This window comes from Idiotropiscis lumnitzeri, chromosome 21 (assembly GCF_059441095.1).
Source record: "Idiotropiscis lumnitzeri isolate Australia: NSW breed Sydney's pygmy pipehorse chromosome 21, RoL_Ilum_1.0, whole genome shotgun sequence".
NCBI classification, from domain to species: Eukaryota; Metazoa; Chordata; class Actinopteri; order Syngnathiformes; family Syngnathidae; genus Idiotropiscis; species Idiotropiscis lumnitzeri.
This window is the reverse complement of record NC_142411.1, coordinates 7,127,324-7,150,891: the sequence shown is the minus strand read 5'-3', so window position 1 is coordinate 7,150,891 and position 23,568 is coordinate 7,127,324. Positions and strand designations below refer to the sequence as shown.

Sequence of the window (23,568 nt, the reverse complement as noted above, 5' to 3'; positions counted from 1 at the left end):
AATTCAGCTTCACAAATGCCAGCTGTGCTTTCTGGTAGTTACATCCTTCAACTGGCACCACCTTTTTTTTTTTTTTTTACTAAAGTTTAAGAAATGAGGCGTCTATTTGAGTCGACAACACACCTTCTTTCTTATTTTTGTAGAAAATTACGTGAGCAGAATTACGAGCATTGTATCTCAAAGAAATCACTGCTCTGTATTCATTATAAAATATGTAACGTCTCCTTTCCCTTATTGCCGTATCGTCACTGTCACTTCTGATATGACTTTATGTCAAGCATGAACAACTGAGAAAGAGACACTGCGACTTTCGAAAAATGTTCACTGTCGTGAGTAAAAACCGGCACAGTTTCTCCTGGCATTTAGACGGTGGTCTGGCTGGTCACTTAAAGTGGAAACTCAGTAGGCTTATACCTTCAACTGTGTCTTTACAAAAGCTAAAATCCGGCTCCAAGCTGACACAACTTGAATTGCCTTTTTTTTTTAGCAACACAGAAATCCCGACGATAACTTAATCTCTGCACTCGATCGAAAGTGCCATCACTGACTCATTCATGGGTGTTGCTCCCAAACGAAGGGACAGCTGGCTGCAAGTGTCCGTGTCATCCAGACAGGCCCAGTCAGCTTGGCCTCCTCCCAAGGTCACAGTGAGTCTCTCAAAGAGCCCAGGCATCACATCAGCGCATGGCGATAAAAAAAAAACGGGGACTGTCACGGACGCATCCATCACAGAACGTGACTGTTTTGGAAAGATTTACGTCAACCAATGGCTGTTGTAATACTTTGTATGTATTCTCAATTTTCTCTTTTACTGATATACTCGCATCATGCAATTTTGTGACTGACAGCTTATTCACAACGATGATTTAACGACGGGTTTTTCCATAAAATAACTGCACTTGATGGATTCCGGAAACATTGCAAGTTCTGGCCGTGAGAATTGAAAACCTGTTGCTTTACTGTTGCTGTGGCTATACACTGTCACGACTCCGTTCACACCGCACAGCATGATGCCCTATTGTGATTGTACGTTGAACACTATTTTTTTCAAATTAAAATGAAAAAAAATTAAATAAAAAATTCAAATGTAATGGGAATGCGGGATTTCCTGATTGTGCGTGAGACGTGCCAGCTAGTGATGGGTAAACGAAGCTTCAAATCTGCTTCATGAACCAGTTTTAGTATTTTTGGACTCCAGTAGATGGCGCTCTCTGTTCAACATTGGGCTAAAAGCACGCTGCCTTTCCATTTTTTTAAACCCTTTATTTAAAACAACAGTGCCATCTACAGGACTCAAAAATACAACAACTGGTTCATGAAGCAAATTCGAAGCTTCATATTCCCATCACTAGCTGGCACGTCTCACTCACAATCAGGAAATCCCACATTCCTAAAACATTTTAATTTTTAACATATGTGTGAGCATAAATGGTTGTTTCTCTGTGTCCTGCAATATTCTGGCAACAAAACCCACCTTTCTCCCAAAGTCACCTGGCTCCAATTACTTGTGACCCTAACAAGGACAAGCAGTTTAGAAAATGGATAAATGGATGCTAAAATATTTATCTTGTAACTTTCCCCGAAAGAAAATCGCTGTAGAAACCAGGACATCCTGGGTCTCGTGTAGCAGTTGGCCAAAATAATAGCCTGCGATCAAACGATCCCACAATCTCCTAATGGAGGATAAACTGTGGGCTGTTGTAAATGCGTGCACAGCGAGCAACAGAAGCTCACTTTTGATCCTCTCTCAATAACTTTAGAATTTAAAGACATTGAACAATTCACTGTTGAAGTGCTCAAGTGAGAGTGCACTTTCTTCAACTTGCACGATTGAACCAGAAAAGGAGACAACAGTTAGAAAAACATACAAAGTCAACATCTTACTCCACATTTAAACACTGCAAATTCGAATCATCATCAGCTGGGTTAAGGCTCCTTAAGTCATGAAGCCACCTTCGTTAAGTCAACCTGTGGCCACGTGTCCTCCAAAAATCATTCCGCAGCTTTGCTTTTCTTCAACCATTCATTGTCATTATGGTGAACCAGACACTACGACCTGGCAGGAGTTTTTTTTTTTTTTTCTGCTGTCTGACAGTATCCAAGCAACAGCCAGCCACCGTGGTTATTACATCATCCACCAGACCAGGCCTCCCCTTTTTATTAATCGCCAAACAACCTTTAGATGATCCTGATGAAAGATGAGCAGAAGTGCAAAGTGATGCTTCACACTGACAAGTGGCATGTTGTAGGTTTGAGGGTCTCAAGTTGGATTGACACGCCATGTCCGAGTGCCCAATTTGAATGCAATGCCTGTTATCTGACTGGTTTGACTTGTATGTCAACGTGATTATTTCGAGCATGGTGGGAGCGCATCATTATCACCACGCTTCATTTTATACCTCATAACATCATGTCATGCCACATATGACAAAGAGAAGCTGGCTACAGAGTTGAATATTTACAGTCAAAATCCATGTGGTCATTCAAAGAGCACTTTAAGACCACCTTCATGGAACAAAAATAAGTCGTAGAACAACGAACATGAAAAGTAATTAATAATGAAGACAGGCAAAAGCACAAAATCAGTCAAACTAAAACCAAGTCTAATGCCAAGTCAAACGCCAAAGAACAAAAATTTGAGTTCTAAAGTTTATGCTCCAGCTAACGTAGCTTAGCATACAAATCTAGTCTCTTATCAAAACATCGAATCAATTCTAAAAAGATTCGACAGTGAGCTGTTTGTTTGATGGCTTCAAATCTGTCAATTTTGAACCGCGCCAAGCATAAACCATCTAACGCTCAATTAAAACTAATCAAAAGGTGTTTGTACGAGAGCCCTGTGAGCGGTGTGTGTGTGTGTGTGTTAAGGGATATATTCAGCTGTGATCTCGTAGGCAATTGGAAATAGCGCTGATCAGGGAAATCACCTGCCGGTTCACTAAGTGCGTGCCTGGACTGTTTGACTGCGTTTATTAGGAATTAATTGTCAGCTTGAGGACAACATTGTCATATTAGCGCGTTACGGAGTTTTTATGGCAGACGTGTCGTCAAACTGCTGCTCACACATTCAGCACACATTAGCATTCATTTGAACGTAATGAATGTAAGCGTAACATTAATAGGACTGCACTTTGATTTGGTGTGGAAAAAAAAAAATCAGTCGCGAAAACAAAGCGGATGTGCTGCTTTTTTTTTTTTTTTTTTTTTTTTTTTTTAATACAGCAGCTAAATTTGCCACTTATTCCTTGACAGGTAATCAAATGTATTTTTCTTTCTGAAAAAGAGTGAAATTTCTGAAAGTCCTGTGTATGGTATCTTCATAAAAATAAGAAATTCTAAATATTACCATGAACAGGTCACACTGTTCAAGTTTGATCTCGATTTGTCAATTTCGGCAGCAAACCCATTGTATCAACTGAGATTTGCAATAGGCTGATTTTTGTCCAAATGGCCTTTATTCTATCCTCCAGAGTCAGTCTGTATTGAGAAACAGCCATTATCACTTGGTGAAGACCTCAGACTTTTGATGAGAGTTTCTTTGTTGCTGCAGTGACTCACTCGCGTCCCGTGAGGTTCAAGCTTGTACTAATGGATAGGGCGGATTTTATGGCCTTGCCTCGGCAAAACTCGCTCTACCGGGGTACCTACTATTCTGAGTATTATACTGGACACCATTATATCCACTGTTTTGTAGTTGCCCCAGTCTCCACTAAAATATTGGTTGGTTTCCTTATCATGACCAAGAGCCTCATGCTTCCATTGTTGTTGGTCAGTTTGTCTTGTTCAAAGGATGCAGTTTGGTTCCTCAAAACCAAGCAGTCACAAAATTAACTTAGGTGGCGGTCGCATTACTGTTTTGCTGTGAAGGATTGTGTCGAGGGATAATCGGCTCAACAAGTTAGAATTTTAGATATGTATAAAGTTGGCCTGTCCATGCAGTTATTTAGCACATTAGCATTAGCGCTCTGAATTCCCCATGTGGACACATACCACCTGGCAGGTGCTTCTGCCCAGTGTGAGTCAGAGCACTTTGACTATTAACACACAGCGAGTAGCGTGGCACTGAAGAGGAGCCAAAGCCATCTGCTGATGTCAACCTTTTATAACAACACGCACATTGTACCTTCGCAGGCAAAAGAAAATAAATAAATAAATCCAGAGTACAGAGTACATCATTTCGGGCCTCTGAAGGAACGCACTCATTTCATGCATGATGGGTTACCAAATAGGGGAAAAAAAAAAAAAGCACAAACTAACAATACTTTTATATTCCACAAACTCAAACTGCCGCCTGACATTCGTGAAAAAAATAAATAAATAAAAAGATAACAATCCGTGTATTCTCATGAGATCTGACACAAGTTGTGCTTATGTATGTGTGCAGCGGCCTTAGGATAATATCCTGAAGGACATTTCAAAAAAGTGATTTGGGCTTTTTTTTTATTTATTTATTTATTTTAATTTTTTTTTAATTTTGGCACAATTTTTTCCCTTTTACTGAAAATCATTTTATCTTCATCTTATGCGCACCTCAGCGGCCGACTAACAGAGAAAGCAACTCGGACAGTGACAAAACAACCGCGATGATTTTCCATCTGTAAAGGGGACTCAAAGCAGAAGAGTGGGCGTTTTAATTTTTTTTTTTAAAGACAGATTGAAAATAAATCCACCATAATTGCCCTGTATGCAGAGAATATAGATGGGGAAGAAAGGTGCTGCCAACACAAAATCTTTTTAAATCCTCTCCATGATCACCACCCAAAATTAGACAGCAAATTCAAATTGTTGTTTGTGAAAGATCAGTCATCTTAGTAAGTTTAAGTTAAAGTTGATATTGAACAGAAGAGTTTTGTAATTGGGACTTCTTCGACGGTTCCGTTATTGCGACCGTGACTCAAACAGTGCAGACAATTATTTTTATTTTTTTTTGGTATGTCAAGAACTTTCAAGCAAAAACTGATAGAATCTTCAGGTCTTGATGACTTCTCGAGCCACCATCTATGAATCTGAAAACCTCTTAAAAGCCTTTTTCCTGCCCTTTAAACTATCCACATTTCAAAGTTTAACAACCATCTTCGGCATCCATTATATCAAGGGTCTTTTCGTTATTCTTTTGTCTCCACTCCTGACCTTCTTCACCCTCTCACTCTCCCGATGACACATTTCACCCTCGCCTCTCTCTCTGTTCCTCTGACACACACGTACAGTACGCACCGGTTTATTAGCTTTTACGGTTTGTCAATAATGACGATTCCCCGGTGTAATTCTGCCTTCATAACGCACACCTACCCTGCGTGCACGTTTAAAGAGAACGACTGACAACATGAGATGACACAGCACTCGCATGGCGAACAACAAAACACATTCATGTGACAATTACGCAGCCCGTAAACGCACCGTTATCTCCCACACAAACACACACACACACACACACACTGGCCCAGATCCCTCTTATGAAGCGGCTCTGTTCGGCGGAATGTACAGCAGAAGCGGGGTGGTGGGGGGGGGGCGCTTGGTTGTGTGGTGGGGTGCTACAGCTCCGTGAGCATCGCCATGGAAACAGGCTGGAGAGCAACATTTCCCGCTCAGCATACTGTCAGACTGAAGATGAATCTAGTTCTCATTAGGGAAGACAAAGCAAAGTGCCGCACACCAGGCGGGTGATTGTGTTATTAATTGCAACAGCTTTTTTACCGACAACATGCATGTACGCGCACGCACACCTGGCTGAAGGGGTTTCCTCACGCTTGCGAAACATACAGTGGTAACTCCTAAGGTGAATATTTTGAGGTGCATCACGTTTGGAGTTTGACCCCAATATTTGGAGAGAACACGCCGATTCTGTGCACGTGCACGACAGTGGTAAAAGATATGAGAACTGCAGCAAAAAAAAAAAAAACTTTACTTTGTCAAGAGTCTTTTGGATGGATTTTGTGGACAATGATATTGATATTTATCAACTTTTTGCAAAGAACATTTGAATGGAAATTTGGCGAGTGAGGTCAAACGTTTGCGTTTGTCTGCTTGTGCCGAGGGAAAATCAGGACTGCTATCCAGTGCGAACTTACTTGAATTGGGCACGTTCATGGAAGGAGACGAATAAGGCCATCATAAGATCATAATCTAAGTGGATTTGTGGGGCAGGGGCCAGAACGGGGTCGGGGGCCAACAATTATTAGGAGTAAGACCAGAGAGTTGATGCCAGAACCGTACCAAAATAGCGGCCGGACGGCGGGGGACTGACCGGCCAAAGGGTCAAGTGCCCTGTTTATGAAAGAAATCTCAAATATGATCTTTCCATTTTATATTGGGCGCAACAAATCTGGGCCTTTCAAGTTTGCGAGTGAATCATTGTGTCTGTTTGTGTTGGTTGTGTGCGACAATGAGAGGTGTCATGCAGGAAAGCCCTTTACTGGCGGATGTTTTAGTGGCAATGGCAGAGCTGGCTTGTGCCAACAAAATAAATGGTGCAGTGAGAAATTCAAGCTTGGGCCACAGAGCTGCAGGCAGCGGCTGATACTTCAGAGTCATAGTTCCTCTTCTGTGTCATTTTTATATTTGGAGTATATACACGGATCAGAAGGCACAGAGAGTGTTCATTTAGTGCGTGTTCTCAGCACACAGCCAATCATATCGATCATGTGCAATGCTTCAAATGTGAAGCGGACTTCTCTGAACACTCTCAAACTCATCCTTCCACTCATTCGTACGCCCCCACACAGCCTTGCTCGCTACCCAACATGGTCATGTTGCAAAGAGTACGAGCGAGGTGGAAAAGTAGCATTCTGGTTATTTTCAGACAGTTTCTGTCAGTTCTAACACGTTTTGGAAGACCATCATTTGAACGGCGAGATAATACGCATGTTAAATTGCAGATTGTGGTTTAACTGTGATTAACCTCAATAGGTGGCTCATCATTTTTATTGCCTCTAAAACTCTCACGGCAAAACGAATATGGACTACCGTAGAAGTCAGGGGAGCCAAGGCACACTGGTTGTATTTATGATCGCAATCCCAAAATCGTAAACGATCAAAGATATTGACTTTCTACGAAATATACTTCCTCGATTTTCAAGCGTCATGCCATTTACATAGAGAAAGTAAATAAAAACGAAACAGCCGCACAAATGACTGCACATCAACACACTCAGCTGTCAGACTCCTGAGATTTGCAGACGACACCACCATCGTCGGCCTCATCGACGACGCCGATGAGGCTGCATACTGTCCAACTGCATTCCAACTTCCTGGAAATTACAATTTCTCAGGTGGCTAAGATAAGGATAGCAGACAATGCACATAAAAACCGAGCTCCAATATTCGTAGTGGCACTATGACAAGTTGCACTCAAGTCTAAATATAATTGTATTCATCATAGTTTGTTTTTTTTTTTACTCTGCATTTGATGTTGATCAACAATACAACACTACTCAGCACTTAGTGACTCAGCATTATTTACACCATGTAGTAAATTTGTATCAGTGCCTCTTTCAACTATAAACATCGGTCTTTATAGCCTGCATATATATACATATTATATATTTTTTTATTAATTTTTGCCTTTTTTTATGTAGTACTAAAAAGGTTTACGAGTGTGTTTTAACATAGTTGGCTAATAAAGCTGATTCTGATGGGATGGTACCGCTTGTTGGAAATACAACAAGTAGTTTCCTGTGGTGAAATCATAACTTCAAATGCAAATCAGAGGTTGTATTGTCAATTTCAACATGGTGTTCCCAAGAGTCATTTGTACTCTGGGGAAAAAAAAAAAACATAAATATGAATAAATTGTTGCGTGCTAGCTCTCCTGGTTCCAATTTGTTTTGTGACGAGTGACAAGATGAAAATGTCACTGTTGTCAGAAGCGCTGCGGGTCTGACTTTAAATCCAAACTCTGTGACTTTAGCCAAAGTGTTTGTTTAGTCAACAAAGCTGTAGTCATGACAGATGACAATGTGCAAGCTATCATAGCTAATTCCCCACTATTCCAAACGCAGGAGTTAATAAAAGCGCAATGAAGTAAGAAGGTGAAGTGAGTCCAGCAGGCCCTGCCCGTATTTCACAGGATTTTTACCCGCTTTCAGATGGGTCGTTTCCAAGTCTGGGAAACCCATCAAAGTGTCGCTCAACCTAGATAAGAATGCGGATAGAGGATTTTCTTTCCCTTTTTTTTGCCAGTGAAACACAATGGAACCGTTAACCTTGGAACCTTTACCCCAGAATATAAATGCAAGTCATGTTCTTGCGTCATTCGTCACACGAACTTCTTACAAACTGTCAAAAAGTAGAGTGGACACAAACGGACAGACCCAAACTGTGTTCCTCAATTTTGTTATTGGAATTGACACTGTATTTGATTTGATGGCTTGGGTTACAACGCAAGCCTTTCCCCACCCCTAGAATAAAAAAAGATGCGTTCCCATCTGGACTTGGATAGTTTCCCACCTGATGATCTCTCATTGCGCACTAATGTGCTACAGCGGTTAAGGAATCACTTCCCTACTTATTTGCTGTATCTCTACCAGCATAGTGCAGTAGTACTCCCTTTCAGCCTCTTGGGTCTGCTTGAGGAAATCTGCAACATTTTACCCGAGCTATCTGAACGAGGCGTTGGAGGATGATTGCACTGCCGCTGGAGGATCACAGGAGTGGGAAAAGCTGCCAGGGAACTCAGACTTAACTTTTGAGGGCTTCTGCATACTAACGACCTCAGTCATACACTTTGGTCAGTTCGTCTTCTATGTTTAACGAGATTAAAAAAAAAAAAATGATAAAAGTTAAATAGATGACTAGTTGATAAGTCTGCCAGTTAGGAGTGGAAATCAGAAAGTAGCTCAAAATTGGACATTGTCACGATATTATCACGATAAAGAAGCTGTGGTAACATTTCCCGCTTAGTCACAATGATTACGTAAGAAAAAAAGAAAGTGGAAACATGTCGATAGTTTTATATATGATGCATCACCATCGCATTATTTTGGAAGCTATTTATATTTCAAATTAATGTTGGCAACAGCTTATTGAGCAGTGCAGCTTCACTTTTTTTTTTTTTTGTGGCCAGTCTTTGCATAATTATAGCACAAGTGTTTTAGCTAAGACACCCACTCACTGGAATCCAAAACGCCCGAAGCCCTCTCAAACAGCAGGAGGCTTGATTTTTTTATATCACTGCAGCATCCAGTTTATTAGCCATAACTAATTCAGATACAAGGAAACGGGGGGGAGGGGGTGAACCTTCATGAGGTCACATCAGGCTTTGAGCTCAACACCAGCTGACCGGCAGCTTTCCCCAAAATCTGACCGAGGAAAAGACGCATTTTCCTTCCCAGACCCTCTTCGACCTCATGTTCACTATCCTTTAATCGCCTCTCATCTCTGCCTATCAAAAAGTCCTTTTCGTCAATGAAAAACAAGTCACAATTAATTGAGATTGTAGGTTAGTCGCCCCCCCCCCCCTCCACGGGGCAAATCGATAAGAAATGATTACATAATCATTGAATAACATTAAATGAGACAATGCTCGAATCATGTTGGCAGTGAGAATGATGTTCATCTGTTTGGCCACATAGTTGAGATCCAAATCCCCCTTGTTGCCCGTGGAGAAGCCTGAGTGAGGGGCAATCCCTCCCACCCTGTTGGATTCTGTCACACACAGACACTGCGTATGGACACACGCTTGCACAATGTGAATGAGTACAGGAGCCTCTTCACCCAAATCAAAAGCTACAGATTGCTTCATGGTGAGGACATGCAAACAGAGATACGTACATAACCTTCCCAGCAACTTCTCATCTACCTGTTCAATTCACGTACGTCGGGTTGCAACAGTTTAACGGCAAATCTTTACGCAGAATCGCCAAAAGCAGAAATACTGGTCTTACCGTGCAGCGAGCCTATGTTGCGGAGGCATTGGAGCACATATGCTGTGTGTCATCACACGATGACTGAGAATCTGCGGCCAGCCGAGAAGGTGTTTCACATCAGAGAGCAGGGATGGGTAAGTGGGGTTTCTCCTCCCTATTTTTTTTTTTGCAAAAGCCCTCAGAGAAATGGAGCACAGACAGAGAAGGAGGAAAAGGAAAAGGAAGAGGGGGAGGAAGAAGAGGAGGAGGAGGAGGAGAGGGAAGGCAAGAGGAGACAGCAGTGTGCCGGGCTGGGCTGCTGTGGATCACCTGGAGCACTGTTGGGCTCCGCATTTACTCCTCCACTGCAGCAGTGCGAGCGTCTTGATTCACAGGCTCCCACACATCACCGCAAAACAAGGACGCGGATTTCTCCAGCGTGCTGGATTCAGGATTCTGCAGCTCTGTTGCGCCATGCGCTTCAAGCCCCATCAGCATGCATGCTGACGTCCCTCCTCGCAGTGCCCCCTCAAGTCTGCGTTGACGCCTTCCCCTCACTTGAATGGCGTCTCGTTGGGGAGGCGCCGGCGGCTTGTTCGCACTTGTGATGAGTCACAGGTGATGTTCTCGGAATGACTCGCGCGTGTCATAAAACGCCTCAGCCGACATCACGTACCACCACTGTCAATGCGATGACGTAACAACGGGCAAAAAGAAACGGAAGTTGCTTCTCGGCTTAGTGGGGGGGGGGCTTTCTTGAAGGTATTGAGATTTTTTTTTATTGGAAAAGGAAGCCATGCAGGAATCCCTCCGTTCACTTTCCATACCACTTAGATTGTTCAGGGTCAAAGTGAGCTTGAGCCGATCCACACTGAAAAGCAAACTACACCTTAGAATGGTCGCCAGAGAATGTTGCCCGTCGTTATTTATTTTTTATTTTTTTACTTTTTCTATTTTCTTTTTCTCTGTTGGCCTTGTGTTGTCCTTGTTTCTTCGATCTGCTGTCGTTGACATGACTATCGTCTCCACCCCGTCAAAAGAACAGCGCTCGCATTTCTCTCGAGTACTACCTGCACTCAATCAGAATGCCAATGAGCTGCACTCATGGCCTAAAATCAATCAAAAAAAAAAAAGGTATTCGTTCCATTGTAACGTTGTCTTTTGACCCCGAAGCTCTGCTGTGCGGCAGGGCACAAAAGAGGCGGATGAAGTAAAGGAAATATGAGGCTGGGCGGAATTTTAAGTTATACTTTGGACAATGATTGGGTATGTCGAAGGCATAACAATGACGAGATGAACAACAATGGTAGCGAGTAAAGCAAGATGTCTATTAAGGTGTAGCCATCTTCTTGAAGAGGAAAAAAAAAATTATACCTTTATACACGTTCATTTGCATGTCGGTGTTTTAATCGTTGACAGATTGAGTATTTGTTCCAAAGTCCAGCTCATTAGCATGAACTGAACTTGCATAGCAATCGGTGAAACAAACTCTGCCAAGGTCCAACAATCCCAATTTGGATCAGTTCCAAATTATACACCTTTATGCACCTGTGTATGCCTCGACTTTGTCATTAAAAATTTTGAGGGATTTAAAGCAAAAGTCAGATTTTTTTTTTTTTTTTACAAAATTGGTGGTAGGCGCTCACCAAATAATAATAACAACAACATAAAATTTACAGGACATATATTGAGTAGGTTTTACAGTACAGTCAATTGTGTTCACGCTGCCACTTTGGTGTGGTCCAAAGTGGAAAAAAAAAATCACCCTGGAATTTTTATCATCGGCCCAAAAGATGCTACCTGATTGAATGATATAATATGTGACGGAACTTACATTTTCCAGGCCAAGTTGAATATGAGCATTAGTTCATATTTTTCTGATCTTAGACATCACTGAAAGCTTCTATCTATTTTAAAATTGTCATTCGCATGCAAGGTGTCAGGGGTAGGCATAAGTGGTGTGCCGGTGCGTATGAGAACTGCAAACGGAATATTTTTGTTCCACTTCAAGTCTGTCAGTGGGATTTAAAAATAAAAGCGAAGGAATGCCTGCCTAACAACTCTCGTTTCACCAATGACACATTTCTTGTTGTCATACACTTTACTGAAAAGATGTTGGAAGTTCAGCGATTCAATAATGAATGTGTCTCCCTTGGAAGCGGTGGATAAAAATGATAATGCAGTCAGTGTAAGCTGCTATTTTTTTTTTTATTAGAGAAAACACTTCCACCTAGTGGTGCTACATTGTGGTGGCGTACTGTTAAAAAAAATGTATTTCCGACTACATCTGCACTCAAATATTTTGGGCATATATTTTACAACGAGCAAGTTCACACTGTCTTAACATAACACTCAGCTTCAACTTTGAGAAGATGATGAATAAGGGAACATCAAACAAGCCGAGAGATTCCCTCCATCTACCGCAAGCGTTTTTGCTGACAAAGACAGGAAAAAAATCACACAACTACCACTCGAGTCATCTCTGATTAAAAGTCGAGTCAGCATTTGAATGCAATCTAAAATAAGATATAATTACTTTATTAAAAAAATTCCAACACCCTCGTTCTGATTCGTTTAGGACCAAAAAAAAACATTCTTCACTTATTTGTGAGCATCTGGCGCTAGTAAACTGAGCTTTGTGCTGATGTAAGCAAGAATCCGAGGAGCACACCCCCTGTCTTGTTTCGATTGATGCTTCTGAACTCTTTGTGACCTCTGCCGAGTTGAACAAATCAGCCAGCATCACCTTTTGTAAGCTCAAACTTCCCCGCGCACCGCGGCAGCCAACACCCTCATCCAGATGATGTGAGGTCAGTGTCATTGATTCACCATGGACAACGTGGGTCACGCTGGGCTTAAGATTTACCCATAATGCACTTGGCACAGGATGTGCAACATAAGAATGCATGTCAAGGCAAAAGTCGAGAGCATTGTGGAATACAGGGCGATGGTTAAACGCAGCACTTTTGCATCCAGGTTGTGTAATTTCTACTGGATATAAGTGGTCAAGTACATAAATGATCTATTTCTGTAAAAGATTTTATGATCCGGGGGTAAGTAATAAAGGAAAATTGTGTATTCAGCACTTTGTGCGACCTACAAGATGCAAACCCCGCGTCGATTTTAAAGACTGAACAAGTTACTCAACATTCATCTTGAATCGTTGAAGATGGACAGAAATGCAATGAAACTTGGGGTAAGAAAAAAAAAATCCCAAATGTATTTGACATTACTTGAATCAGCAACATTTGTTGGAACTTATTTTTAGATAAAAGCTGCCACACAAGTATTTGTGGCTTTCAACATTTTCAGTGAAATATTCTGAGACCAATAGTGTCATTTTCTGATCACTAAAGTCAATAAAAAAGGATATATACAGCTCTTGGATGATCGGCCACTGCAAGATTTTCACTTTCTCTGATTTTGCTGGAATTCAGAGTAGGAATGTATGTTTGACTAAATTGCACATTTCTGTTTTATTATATGAACCTCTAACAACACAGCTCCCAAATACAAATATATTATCGTCATTTAGAGCAGTGGTCCCCAACCACTGGGCCACGGCCTGGTTCTGGTCCGCCGACCACTTTGGATGAAAGGGAAAAAAAAAAAACTTGCGGTTGACGTATGTCGCAGTAGCATTATGCTTACTTCAAACCCACGCGGTTGTGAAAAAACACACACAATAAGCAGCCAGCATTGCCCCCTCAAATTGTCTCTTAATTTTGTCCATTAATTGATTCACGCATTCATCTTAGGTCTATACAGTAGTCCCTTTTCCCAAATGCCGTCCATAATGGCTCCACATTAATCAATCAAGACTCCATTGCTGACAAACTGCTCAAAGAGGCTATACGACTTACCAGAATCTTTGTCCAAGAAAAGGCAGCAGGGAGTCTGTCGTAACCATGGCAACACCTGTGACACAAAGACGTATGTGCGCTGGTTCAATACAGCTGAGTCATCCGGTGGGAACAATGAAAGGTCTACTAGGACTAGTCCTTGTGTACTTGATGGTTTTGATGAACTGGTTCCCATCCATTCAGGCACCCGTACCTGCAGTGGCACGTTGAGGTTGTAGACTCTCTATTCCCCCCCCTCTGACTGGTGTGCATGCCCACGTGATGTTGTGGCCAGAACAATAACAAAAACATGCTTTGGCTGCAGGTTGGCGCACGTTACCTTCTTCATGGCTGACATGTTCCATTCACGGCGAAGGTCACTTCCTCACAAGGCTCTTCCACCGCCGGCGAGCAGCGATCATGTCTCCATCGGTGTGTCTGCGATGAGGTCAGTTATTCCCGCGGGGAACGTGCGCGTGATTCCGTGCAGAGTGTCTCCAGGCATCTGCGTGCATGGATGTGTGCAGCGCTCATCCAGATGTGCTGTACCAGGCTTTCTGCTCTCGATCGCATCTGACGCCATTTTTTTTCACACACCCCCCCGATACCCCCTAAAAGTCTGCAACCACACTTGTGAGGATGTTGTGATGCAGGAACAACTTCGATACTTCTATAGATAACTCTGATGTGCTCAAATGTCTCTCTATAGGAAATTGCCATTTTGGTGTTAAACAGGATTAAAATTAGGTCCACTTGCACAATTAAAAAATTTGATACAGATCTGTATGTTGCACTTAGGGAGACTAGTAACTAATTGTGTATTGTATTTGTAGTAAATGTTACTTGTGATTTTTTTTTTTAACAATTATAATAGTTTGTAGTTGTGCTATTCTGCATCACGAGTGATTTCGATTTTTGCCTTTCATTGAGCAAAATGAGGTGACCAAAATACTTCTCAAAATGATGCTGTTCTACGCAAATATTACATATGGTTAAATTAGTAATAATAATAACTATATATATATATATTATCATTATTTTATTTTTTTCATGTGGCAGTTAACTTCAATGACCTGATGAATAATACCAAAAGTTGCAATAAAACATTTACAGCATATGTAATGTAATAACTATGTTATACTATACTGGACTATGTTATAGCATTGGAAAGTCATCCCCCAACTCCGCCTCGTTTTAATAGGTGCCACATTTGTAGGTATCTTGTATTTGTGGAATGAGCAGAAGCCAGGCCTGGAATGAGGAATCTGCACTTTCTGGTGAATTCACACTGGGCTGGGTTGCATGCTGCTCAGGCCGCTATTCCAGCCCACCCATTAATTCTTTCTGGCTTCTTTCTGAACTGGTTTGATATCAGCACATGTAGTGCATCCACTTGAATCCCACTGTCGATTTCTGATCAAATACAAAATAAATATCATTGAAGTGAATGGTAAGCTATTTTACATTAATAGGTTGGGCCGCTCTGAGCCCTGAAACTCCAGAGCAGAAAATCAGTCCCACTCCGCCCCTTGCAGCAGTGTGTGAATAGTGCACCTGCAAAAAAAAATCTTTTGAACTCCAGCCTCCAAGATGACACCGCTCATCCTCCAAGCACTTTGGCTGACAAATTGTGGTTGAAGAATGGGATGCCATCCCACAGCAGCATGTGAGCAGCATGAGGAGGAGGGTGCCATGCTGTTGTGGCTGTGAACGATTCCTCCACACTCGACTGATGCTCCTGATTGTTGAATGAATAAATTGTCATATTGCCAACATGTCTTGTTTCTTTCAATTTGACTCATCCAATCGACCAAACAAGAAAACACAACGCAAATGCGTGTTCCTTACAATGTGGCACCGTTTAAAAGGGTAATAAAGACTTTCCAGTATAGATTACTTGCCACAAAGAACGGTTAAAACAAAGAAATAATCGAAACACAATTGCACTTGCTCTTTTTTATTCGAAATTCCTATTGATATAAACATATTTTAGAAAAATAAAATGCAGCATAAAACCTTGAAAAAGGCAAAACATTTTGTAAATTATCTTGCCTAAAATTGGCAGCGTTCATTCTTCTATCTTGTACAAATTTCGGTCACTAGATGGGGACATTGTAACCCTGTTGCCTCTTTTTCAGGCAATGGTGGTAATAATTTCTCGTACCAGTTTCTCCTTGCCCTTGTGGATTTTTTTTTTTTTTTTAACGAAAGCTTCTTTCTTCCAATTGGTGAAATTGATCATATCATTTAATGTAGGAAAATGCAATTCTCTCTTTTTTTTTTTAAATGTTCATATTTTGCAAAAGTTAGACACAAAAGAGATTTTGTTATGGAATTGATTGCTATTCAGGTTGAATATCTTACTATCAGGTCACTCGTATAATTCCTTTATGCCTCAACTCACAATTTTATTCCATATTTTTTTTCCCGGAAATGACGTATTTCGGGCTTCTGATTGGCTTTCCGTCACTGTCAGGCGTTCCTTGGGCGCCGCTACCCGTAGTCAAGGAAACACGTCCAACACGTTGTTCAATCTATTCAATCAGTGAATTTATTCATCCTTCCCTAAAAGTTTTATCGTCAAACTTATACCTAACTGCATTCCATTTCCTGTGTCGCTTCTACTGAAGGCCAACTTCGTCCCTCTTTATTGGCGCCTTTTAGGGTGGTCTGCAGCTCCAGAGCGACCGCACTAACTTCAGGATGGCGCCTGCATTTCTTTAAAGCTTTTTTTTTTTTTTTTTTTTTTTTTTTTTTTCATTTCTTTAAAGCTCTATGCACATTAGAGCCACGATGCACGTCATGATCGCATTTCGAGAAGGGGGCGGAGAAGTTGTGCAGGCGTGGACGCTTGCTTGAGCCTGCCCAGGAAGTGAAATAATTGCCACCTGCCTGGTATGCGTGCATGGAAGTCTCGTTTAATCAGTCAAATCACCTTCTGGGGTTGTTGGGACGACGAGTCTCAGGTCTTCGCTGCCAGTAAGTGTTCACGCTTGATGGAAGCTTTCTGCAAAAGTCCCAAATCGGATTGAAAAGGAGCCGTTCACACAACAGCTCGTCATCACAGCCGATGCAAGTGATCACGTTTAATATGTCATCGACGTCACGCGATGAGGTCAATGAAGGACATTGTAATTGATTCGATTATTGATTGACACTTGCTTCAGGCGTGTCCACTTCAGGAGCTGTCATGTCTTTAATAATGCTTGATCTTGTTTCGCATTTGCTGAACAGCTAGCGTTTATTGAAATAATTGAAAACGGCTGTGTGTGCTGTTCAAACTTTATTTTATTTTTGGTTAAAGATTGCTTCTCTCTTGTGCAGACCTCTTCACCAAGCCCTGCATCACAATGGGGAACATGAACTACCGCTCCTCAGCAGGTGCATAAAACAGAAAAGTACCACACACTTTTTTTTTTTTGTCCGATTTTCCCACCAAACCTAGAGGTGTTGCACAAAATGTTTTTTTTAACAATGTGTCACTAAAATCTGACTTGGTTGCCTTCACCATCTCCCTTGCAATTGGACAAATGAAGTTGGCTCAGTTTAGTTGCCACTCAACTCTTAAAACGCGGGTAATAGTTATTTTGATTTTATAAAGATGGGCTAACTGCAGACATCGCGGGCGTTTTGGATGCATTTGGTTTTGAAGAAATACTCATTCTTTTTAGTTTGTGAAACACTTCAAATGGAACAATTATACCTATTTTTTTTATTAAAAAAAAAAAATTGTCTCCACTCCGCTTTGGGAACCTCTGTAATATCCCTGAGAGATGTAGTATGCCTTGCTGCAAATTTAAAAAGTTAAATTTGCACTACTACTTAGTTTAATAGCTGTTTGGTGTCATTTGTGAATAGTATAGTTCCGTCAACAGAAAAGTACCGACGTAAAGACGAGGTGAGGTTCATCATTGTTTCTGCATCATCTTCACGAATTACAGAATCAGTGTACGAGAGAGAAAAAAAATAGTCTGCTGAAAGAGTTTTTAGGAGACTGGGTGTCTATACAGTGTAAAAACTGTTGGGTCAAAATAACCCAATATGGATCGACCAAACTTAAAACTTTCCTCAAAGGTTAGGTCTAATGTGTAATTCACAAATCCAGTTTTGTTTTTTGTATAACAAAAGTAAATTTGTGGGGTTGAATAAATAACTCTTGAAGTTGAGTTGCTCCCTTTTCAACCCATATTGAGTTGTATTTTAACCCAACTGTTTTGAGAGTGTCCACACTTCTTGGGTCAATTTTACCCAACATTATGGGTCGTTTGAGCCATTTTGGGTTATTTTTGACTCATCTGTTTCTACGAATGTTGGGTCGCTTCTTGAGCAGTTTGACACAACGAAATCAATCCCTAATTGGGGGCATGTTGTACAGAACAAGGATGTTGGATTTTAGCTTGACACCTTTACTAGTCCTTCCTTCTGTATTCAGGTTCTCCTTTGGATTTCTTCCAATCTCTTGCAATGCCCTCAGAGGCAGATCTGATGGCCCTGGGCGTATCATCCCCAAACTCCAGTCACCGGATGCAGACACCCTCACTCGATATGGCTACCCACGCCTCCCTCGCCACCACCTTGGCAGTAACAGACTGGGCGCAGCAGATGTCTCCTCCCTCCGAATGGGCCGTCTTAAGCATAGACGGTGTCAATTCTCCGAATGTGAGTGGCGAAGCGGGTGGCCACGACGATGCCTCGGAGGTCAGTGTGCGCAGCCTGACATCGCTACATACGTCCAGGGCGTGGCCTTTGGAGCAGAGCTGGCAGGAGAGCGACAGCGGGCTGGAACCTCAGGCTCCGGCCGAGAGGTCCGGCGAGGAGTTGAGTCGGGCCTTGCTCGGCCTGATGGAGTGCCATCGCACCTCGTTGGGTCTCAGCCTCAGCACGGATGCCACCGCGGAAGCTGTGGGTAGGCCATGTCTTTATTGGCGCCTGATGGTCTGTGTGCAGCTCATTTCTTTTTGGGGTGACATTTCATTGATCATCTATGATAGAAGAAATTCCCCGTTAGTAACCCATTTGCTGGGTCGCTTTGGATTTTTAGCAGATTCAATTGCTCTGTTATTTTAGATTTAGAATTAGTTGGGCTGAAGAACTAAAGCTGGTCACAATTTTTTGACAGTTTTTTGAACGTGCTGAATGTGAAGTAAGTTTAATGTCAATTTTAAAAAATGCTGGTGGCAGCTGTATGACTTCGGACTCTGGGTTTGGGATTCAAATCCCGCGCAGGGTAGTCGGCCCCCCCACAGGAAATGCGTCAGGATGGGCATTGTGTTTTTAAAAATTTCCGCCAAATATATCGTGCGAGTGACCTGCTTTGACAACCCCTAACCAGAAAAAGTTGCGTCTCCATTGAAAATGTTGATAGTAAAAACTATTTCCTATAGATTCCACAAGATGGCAGCAAAGCACTATATGTTTGAACTCACTTCAGCATACCTCCTTGTCACAAAAAAGCTCTTGCGTTGGCTTGAGTACAAAAAATGGCAAATACGCAAATGTGGAACCGTAAATATCATCGCTGATGTCATGTTGTCTTTTTATAGACGGCAAACTTTTAGCGGCTGAATCAACACTGAACCTGCTCCATATGGCCAAGTCGCACACACCCTTGTGTCCATTTGTCTCAGTTCTGCACAATCAAGCAAATTGGCAACAATTAATTGATCAAATATGTTTTTGGGATAGGCTCATCCCATACAAGGATGTTTTGCACAATTTGATGATGTCATAAGCAAAAAAATAAATAAATCAGCTTTTGTGATGCTGCTCGGTGTACTCTCATTGACACCTGTACTAATGAAACATTTTCCTCGACCTGTCAGAGCTGGTCAGAATGCTGATAACAGAGAGAGACAAACTAACTGAGGAGGTGACCGGCCTGCGAGAGACGTTAAACGTGAGTTCAGCCGGCAAACTCTTGTTGTTGACTTTTACATGTCACTCCCTGTGGCAAGGCATTTTTTTTTTTTTTGTGGTTTCGAGTTTGCTTGATCACTTTTTTCGTTATTCTTCCGGCATCTGTATCAGAGCGAGAAGTCAGAGTGGCAGCAGTTCCAGTTGGACCTGCTGGCGACCGTTTCCGCGGCCGACCGGATGCGCACGGAATCGGAGCAGGCCCTCGGCGAGCTCCGGGAGGACCGCAGGAGTTTGCAGGAACAGCTGACCCAGGCCCACGGAAGGCAGCTGGAGACTCAGCGGGAGCTGGAATGTCTGCGGTCCCAACACACGGACGTGTGGTTCAGACTGTCCTCGCTGGAAAAGAAGCAGCAGAAACTGGATGGACGGTTTTTCGAAGACAAAAACAACCCTGCTGAGGGTCATGAGATGAAATTGCACTATTTTATGGAGGAAGTTGACATGGACAGTGTTCAAAAACAAGAGGAGCAAGAAGGTTATGAGGAGAAGGACGCAAAAAGATCTGCAACCTCACAGCTGACGGCAAAGGGCATCGGGAAGGTCTACGTGGATGCACTGGAGAAGAAAAACGGAGGCGGGCGTGATCAAAGGAGGATTGTGATGTCATCTGAGAGATCAGTGTAAGTCACGATAAGCATCCGCATGCACATATGATCTCAATATGATTTTATTTTTTATTTATTGTAGTTTGTTGTTATGGTTATGGAACATGTAGCCCAACGATAAACGGCGGTTTACTGTCCGCTTTTCTCCCGCAGGAGTCTGTCCCGTATCCCGATACCTGTTGAATCCAGTCACAATAATAACTCGATTAAAACAAGCTCGGCATTGTCACTCTCCAAGGTATTCAATTGATACAGAAATCGTTCGACTGAAAAATCACATGTTTCTACCGCTAACTTGTTTTTTTTTTTAATTGGTAGAAAGACGAGCCAACACGAGGAAGGCAGATGTCCCACATTTTAAAGCGCCAAGACAGCTGGTCAAGCTGTCACACAGGTAATTTTAAAACAGATGTTTGTGGACTGCAGTCTGGAGGACCTCGACGCCTTTCTGCACAGACGCTACACAGTTGTCGGAAGATGCCAACAAAACACGTCTTTTAACGTGCTTAACATTTCCTTTGCGTTTCCAGTTTTCTTACCTTTGAACCTTTTTGTTTTAAACTGCAGTACAGGACAATCGCTCACCACTCCTGATACATTGTATAGTTTTGTTCATATAAATTGTATTTTTTTCCTCCTAACAAAATAGTGATAGACTGGAAGATATTTTCTCTGCCTGCACCACTTTTAATTGTTAACAGCTATAAAGCAACAGTGCAGTGGTGTCTTAAGGTTGCGAGAGGGGGCGCATCTCTGCATGGAGGCGGGTTAGACCCGATGTTGGTAATTTCACAGGCTGGCGGACATAAGAGAAGCAGGGCTGCTCACTTCAGTTATGGTCTGTTAAAGTGGCTTGTCTCATTCCCTAAAAGTGCAGAGTGTCAACATGCCAGAAGCACAACAGGAGGAGCACTACAATGAATTCGGTTGTAGTATTAAATTATGATGCACAAAAAGAATTCTTTACATTCAGAGTGCGATATTCATTATCAGAATCGGAATCAGAAAGCCCTTTATTGTCATTGTACTCGGTGTGCAATGAGATTAGAGAGCTCCCTGCTCCAGTGCAATACATAAATAATTTAATTAAATATATAAATTAGATTAATTAAACATTAAATTCCAATTACTTGCAACATAAAAAGCTGTTTTTTTGCCAACTAATGACATATTTAAAAAAAAAAAAAAATGTTTTAAATAAATTGCTGATGAATCTAAAAACCTGTTACAGTGTTAGTGGAGACTTCTGGAGATTCCGAGACTTCGTCCAGAGCAGATGTTCACTCCTACGCGTCCAAACTGCAAATGGATGCCACGTGCACAAAGCCACTTCTGGGTAATTTTATCCCTGTACCCTGTTGCCGCCAGAGATCCAACGATTTGAATACTAGCAATAACATTAGTTTTCATAATAAAGGCGGTATCAGAAAAGTTCTAGGACTGGTGTCGCAAAGCTGACCTCTCAAAATGTGCAGTTTGTCTGACATGTTTTTTTTTTTGTTTGTTTTTTGCAGGAAAACAGGATGAAGCCCCACCGTCAGATATTATCAAGTGAGTACTGTTTTGTTTTTATTTGATTTATTTGAACTGTGAAAATAAAAGCTGACCGGATCAAATGTAACCCCTTTTTAACATTTGGCAGATATACAAATGCCCAAATGTCATTGCGTCATAATAAAATGCAGTGATTCTTCTTGAAGTTATCCAAAATACGCAAAGATTAACATATTTAAAAGTCGACAAAGGTGTACACTGAGGCGTGCTAAATAAACTCGTATCACAACACACCGCTGTACCTGTAATGTAGCCAGTAAAAATACACTTACAATACAATATAATCTCTCCATAACGGACAGGCAATTAAATTGAACAATATGTAAGGGACGTTGACCTGATGACATAATTTGCAGACCTCCGGATGGATCGCTCGCTCCACTGCGCCGTCACGGCAGCACAAGAAGAAAAACCCTGCTGAGCCAGTGTCAAAGTCACACTGAAGGCTATCGGGTCCGAGAGCGCACACTTTAGCTTCATAACAATCTGGTAGTGGTCGCTGCATACTGAGATTTGAAACCTTTTGGTTACAGTATATTGAGATCACGAACTTCAGCACCTGTTGGGAGAACGGGTTGGCCTTCTGCGCTTTGTATCATAAATATCTGCCTACTCGCATCCCTTACAACAGCCTCGACCCAGCAGAGAAGGTAGGAGATGTGAAAGAAAGCGAGAGAATGAACACAAGATGATTGATTGACATGACAATTTGAAAATGCTACTTTTCTTGTCCGAACCTCCACCTCCAAGAAGAAAAATTTGGATCTTGCTTTTAGGACAGGAGAGTCTGTTGGGATCACAGCCACGCTGGTGAGGCTTTGACAGTATTCCATATTTGTTTGAGGCTATAACGAAAAAAAAATATGGAAAAAGTTAAATGCTGTGAATACTTTCCGGATACACCGACTATACAATAGTGGAAGAAAATTGTCGAATCCTTTCAGGGATTCGTGCTGTAGTGACCGTCTTAAACAGGTACAGTGGTGTGCGGCGACTACGTTTTTAAATACAATTTAAACCATTTTACATTTGAACATGTTATTGGTAACCGCTATAAATGAGCTGGCCAATCTGCAATTTTTTTTTTAATCGAATATGTAGTCTACTCCTGTATTTCCATTCGCTGATGTTTGTTTGTTTGCACTCTTTCATGGTTGCCGCGCGTCAGTCGGTGGAAGAGATGCTGAAGGATGATGGTCCCGATTGGCACAAAGTACTTTGTTACGTCGAGAGCATATTTGATCACTTTGAGATGGAGGTACCAGCCACCCAAAGCATTGACTCTGTGACTGCGATATGACGTGAATGTTGAATCACCGGGTAAGACGAGCAGCCACATTTGTTGCACTGACTCTACACCACATTATTATTTTTGTATTTTTTTTTTTTTTTTTAGATGAGAAATCCATGAATGTAACTGACCAATCACCTGCCCTGCATCTCCTTTGATGTTTTTTTGGTGGATTTTGAAGCACTGGTTTGCACTAAATTTCTTTTTGAAGAAAATGAGCACTTCAAGGGAGACTATTTTCGGAATGGGCACTGAAGTGTTGTTTATCTTGGAAGTTAAGCGTCGTCGTCATCTGCTTTTTAATCCCATCTGTTTGACGAATATTCTGGCAAAGTGCACTAGTTCCGTTTTTTTTTTTCTAATGTATAAAGTTGACTGAAGACTTAACGCATTAATAAAGATAAAGATATATTTGAACTGTTCAGCGATGCTACTAAAATTAATATGCTTAATGTATTATTGTCCTAATTTGATGAGAAAACAGGTGGACATTTTCTAGAAAAAGAAATATTTTCAGT

General features: G+C 41.7%; 2 protein-coding genes and 1 long non-coding RNA gene across 13 annotated transcripts in view; 2 read left to right on the top strand and 1 right to left on the bottom strand.

Annotated features, from left to right (window-relative positions):
• The window catches only part of dlgap2b (discs, large (Drosophila) homolog-associated protein 2b), a 51,023-nt gene extending 36,756 nt beyond the window's left edge, over positions 1-14,267 (bottom strand). For 4 of the 5 annotated variants that reach the window (XM_088286708.1, XM_088286709.1, XM_088286710.1 and 1 more), the window contains exons 1-2: positions 14,025-14,267; positions 13,706-13,760 (exon numbers count right to left, since the gene is read on the bottom strand). In XM_088286708.1, the coding sequence (XP_088142834.1) occupies positions 13,706-13,760; positions 14,025-14,042 (73 nt within the window). In that variant the 5' untranslated portion in view covers positions 14,043-14,267. Of the gene's footprint in view, positions 1-9,881; positions 10,501-13,705; positions 13,761-14,024 lie in introns of those variants that run through there. The other variant, XM_088286711.1, reaches the window with a different exon arrangement.
• LOC148316787 (uncharacterized) overlaps positions 1-14,752 on the top strand; it is a 47,699-nt gene extending 32,947 nt beyond the window's left edge. Inside the window, exon 4 of the long non-coding RNA XR_015840213.1 lies at positions 14,010-14,752. This is a non-coding gene — a long non-coding RNA (uncharacterized LOC148316787). The remainder of the gene's footprint in view (positions 1-14,009) is intronic.
• A 1,690-nt stretch (positions 14,753-16,442) lies between these two features.
• LOC148316786 (cytospin-A-like) lies at positions 16,443-23,467 on the top strand. 7 transcript variants are annotated; one of them, XM_088286713.1, is made up of 14 exons: positions 16,464-16,663; positions 17,009-17,065; positions 18,117-18,590; positions 19,507-19,580; positions 19,712-20,220; positions 20,359-20,443; positions 20,524-20,599; positions 21,437-21,541; positions 21,720-21,756; positions 22,116-22,212; positions 22,293-22,409; positions 22,510-22,569; positions 22,928-23,079; positions 23,156-23,467. In XM_088286713.1, exons 1-13 carry the CDS (start codon positions 16,582-16,584, stop codon positions 23,057-23,059), a joined length of 1,905 nt encoding a protein of 634 aa, XP_088142839.1. In that variant the 5' UTR covers positions 16,464-16,581; the 3' UTR covers positions 23,060-23,079; positions 23,156-23,467. The 7 variants fall into 7 exon arrangements, 6 of the variants coding, with proteins under 6 accessions (XP_088142842.1, XP_088142839.1, XP_088142840.1 ...); XR_015840212.1 differs by having other exon boundaries at positions 16,465-16,663; positions 22,536-22,569; XM_088286716.1 differs by having other exon boundaries at positions 16,443-16,579; positions 22,928-23,467.
• Positions 23,468-23,568: the final 101 nt, after the last annotated feature.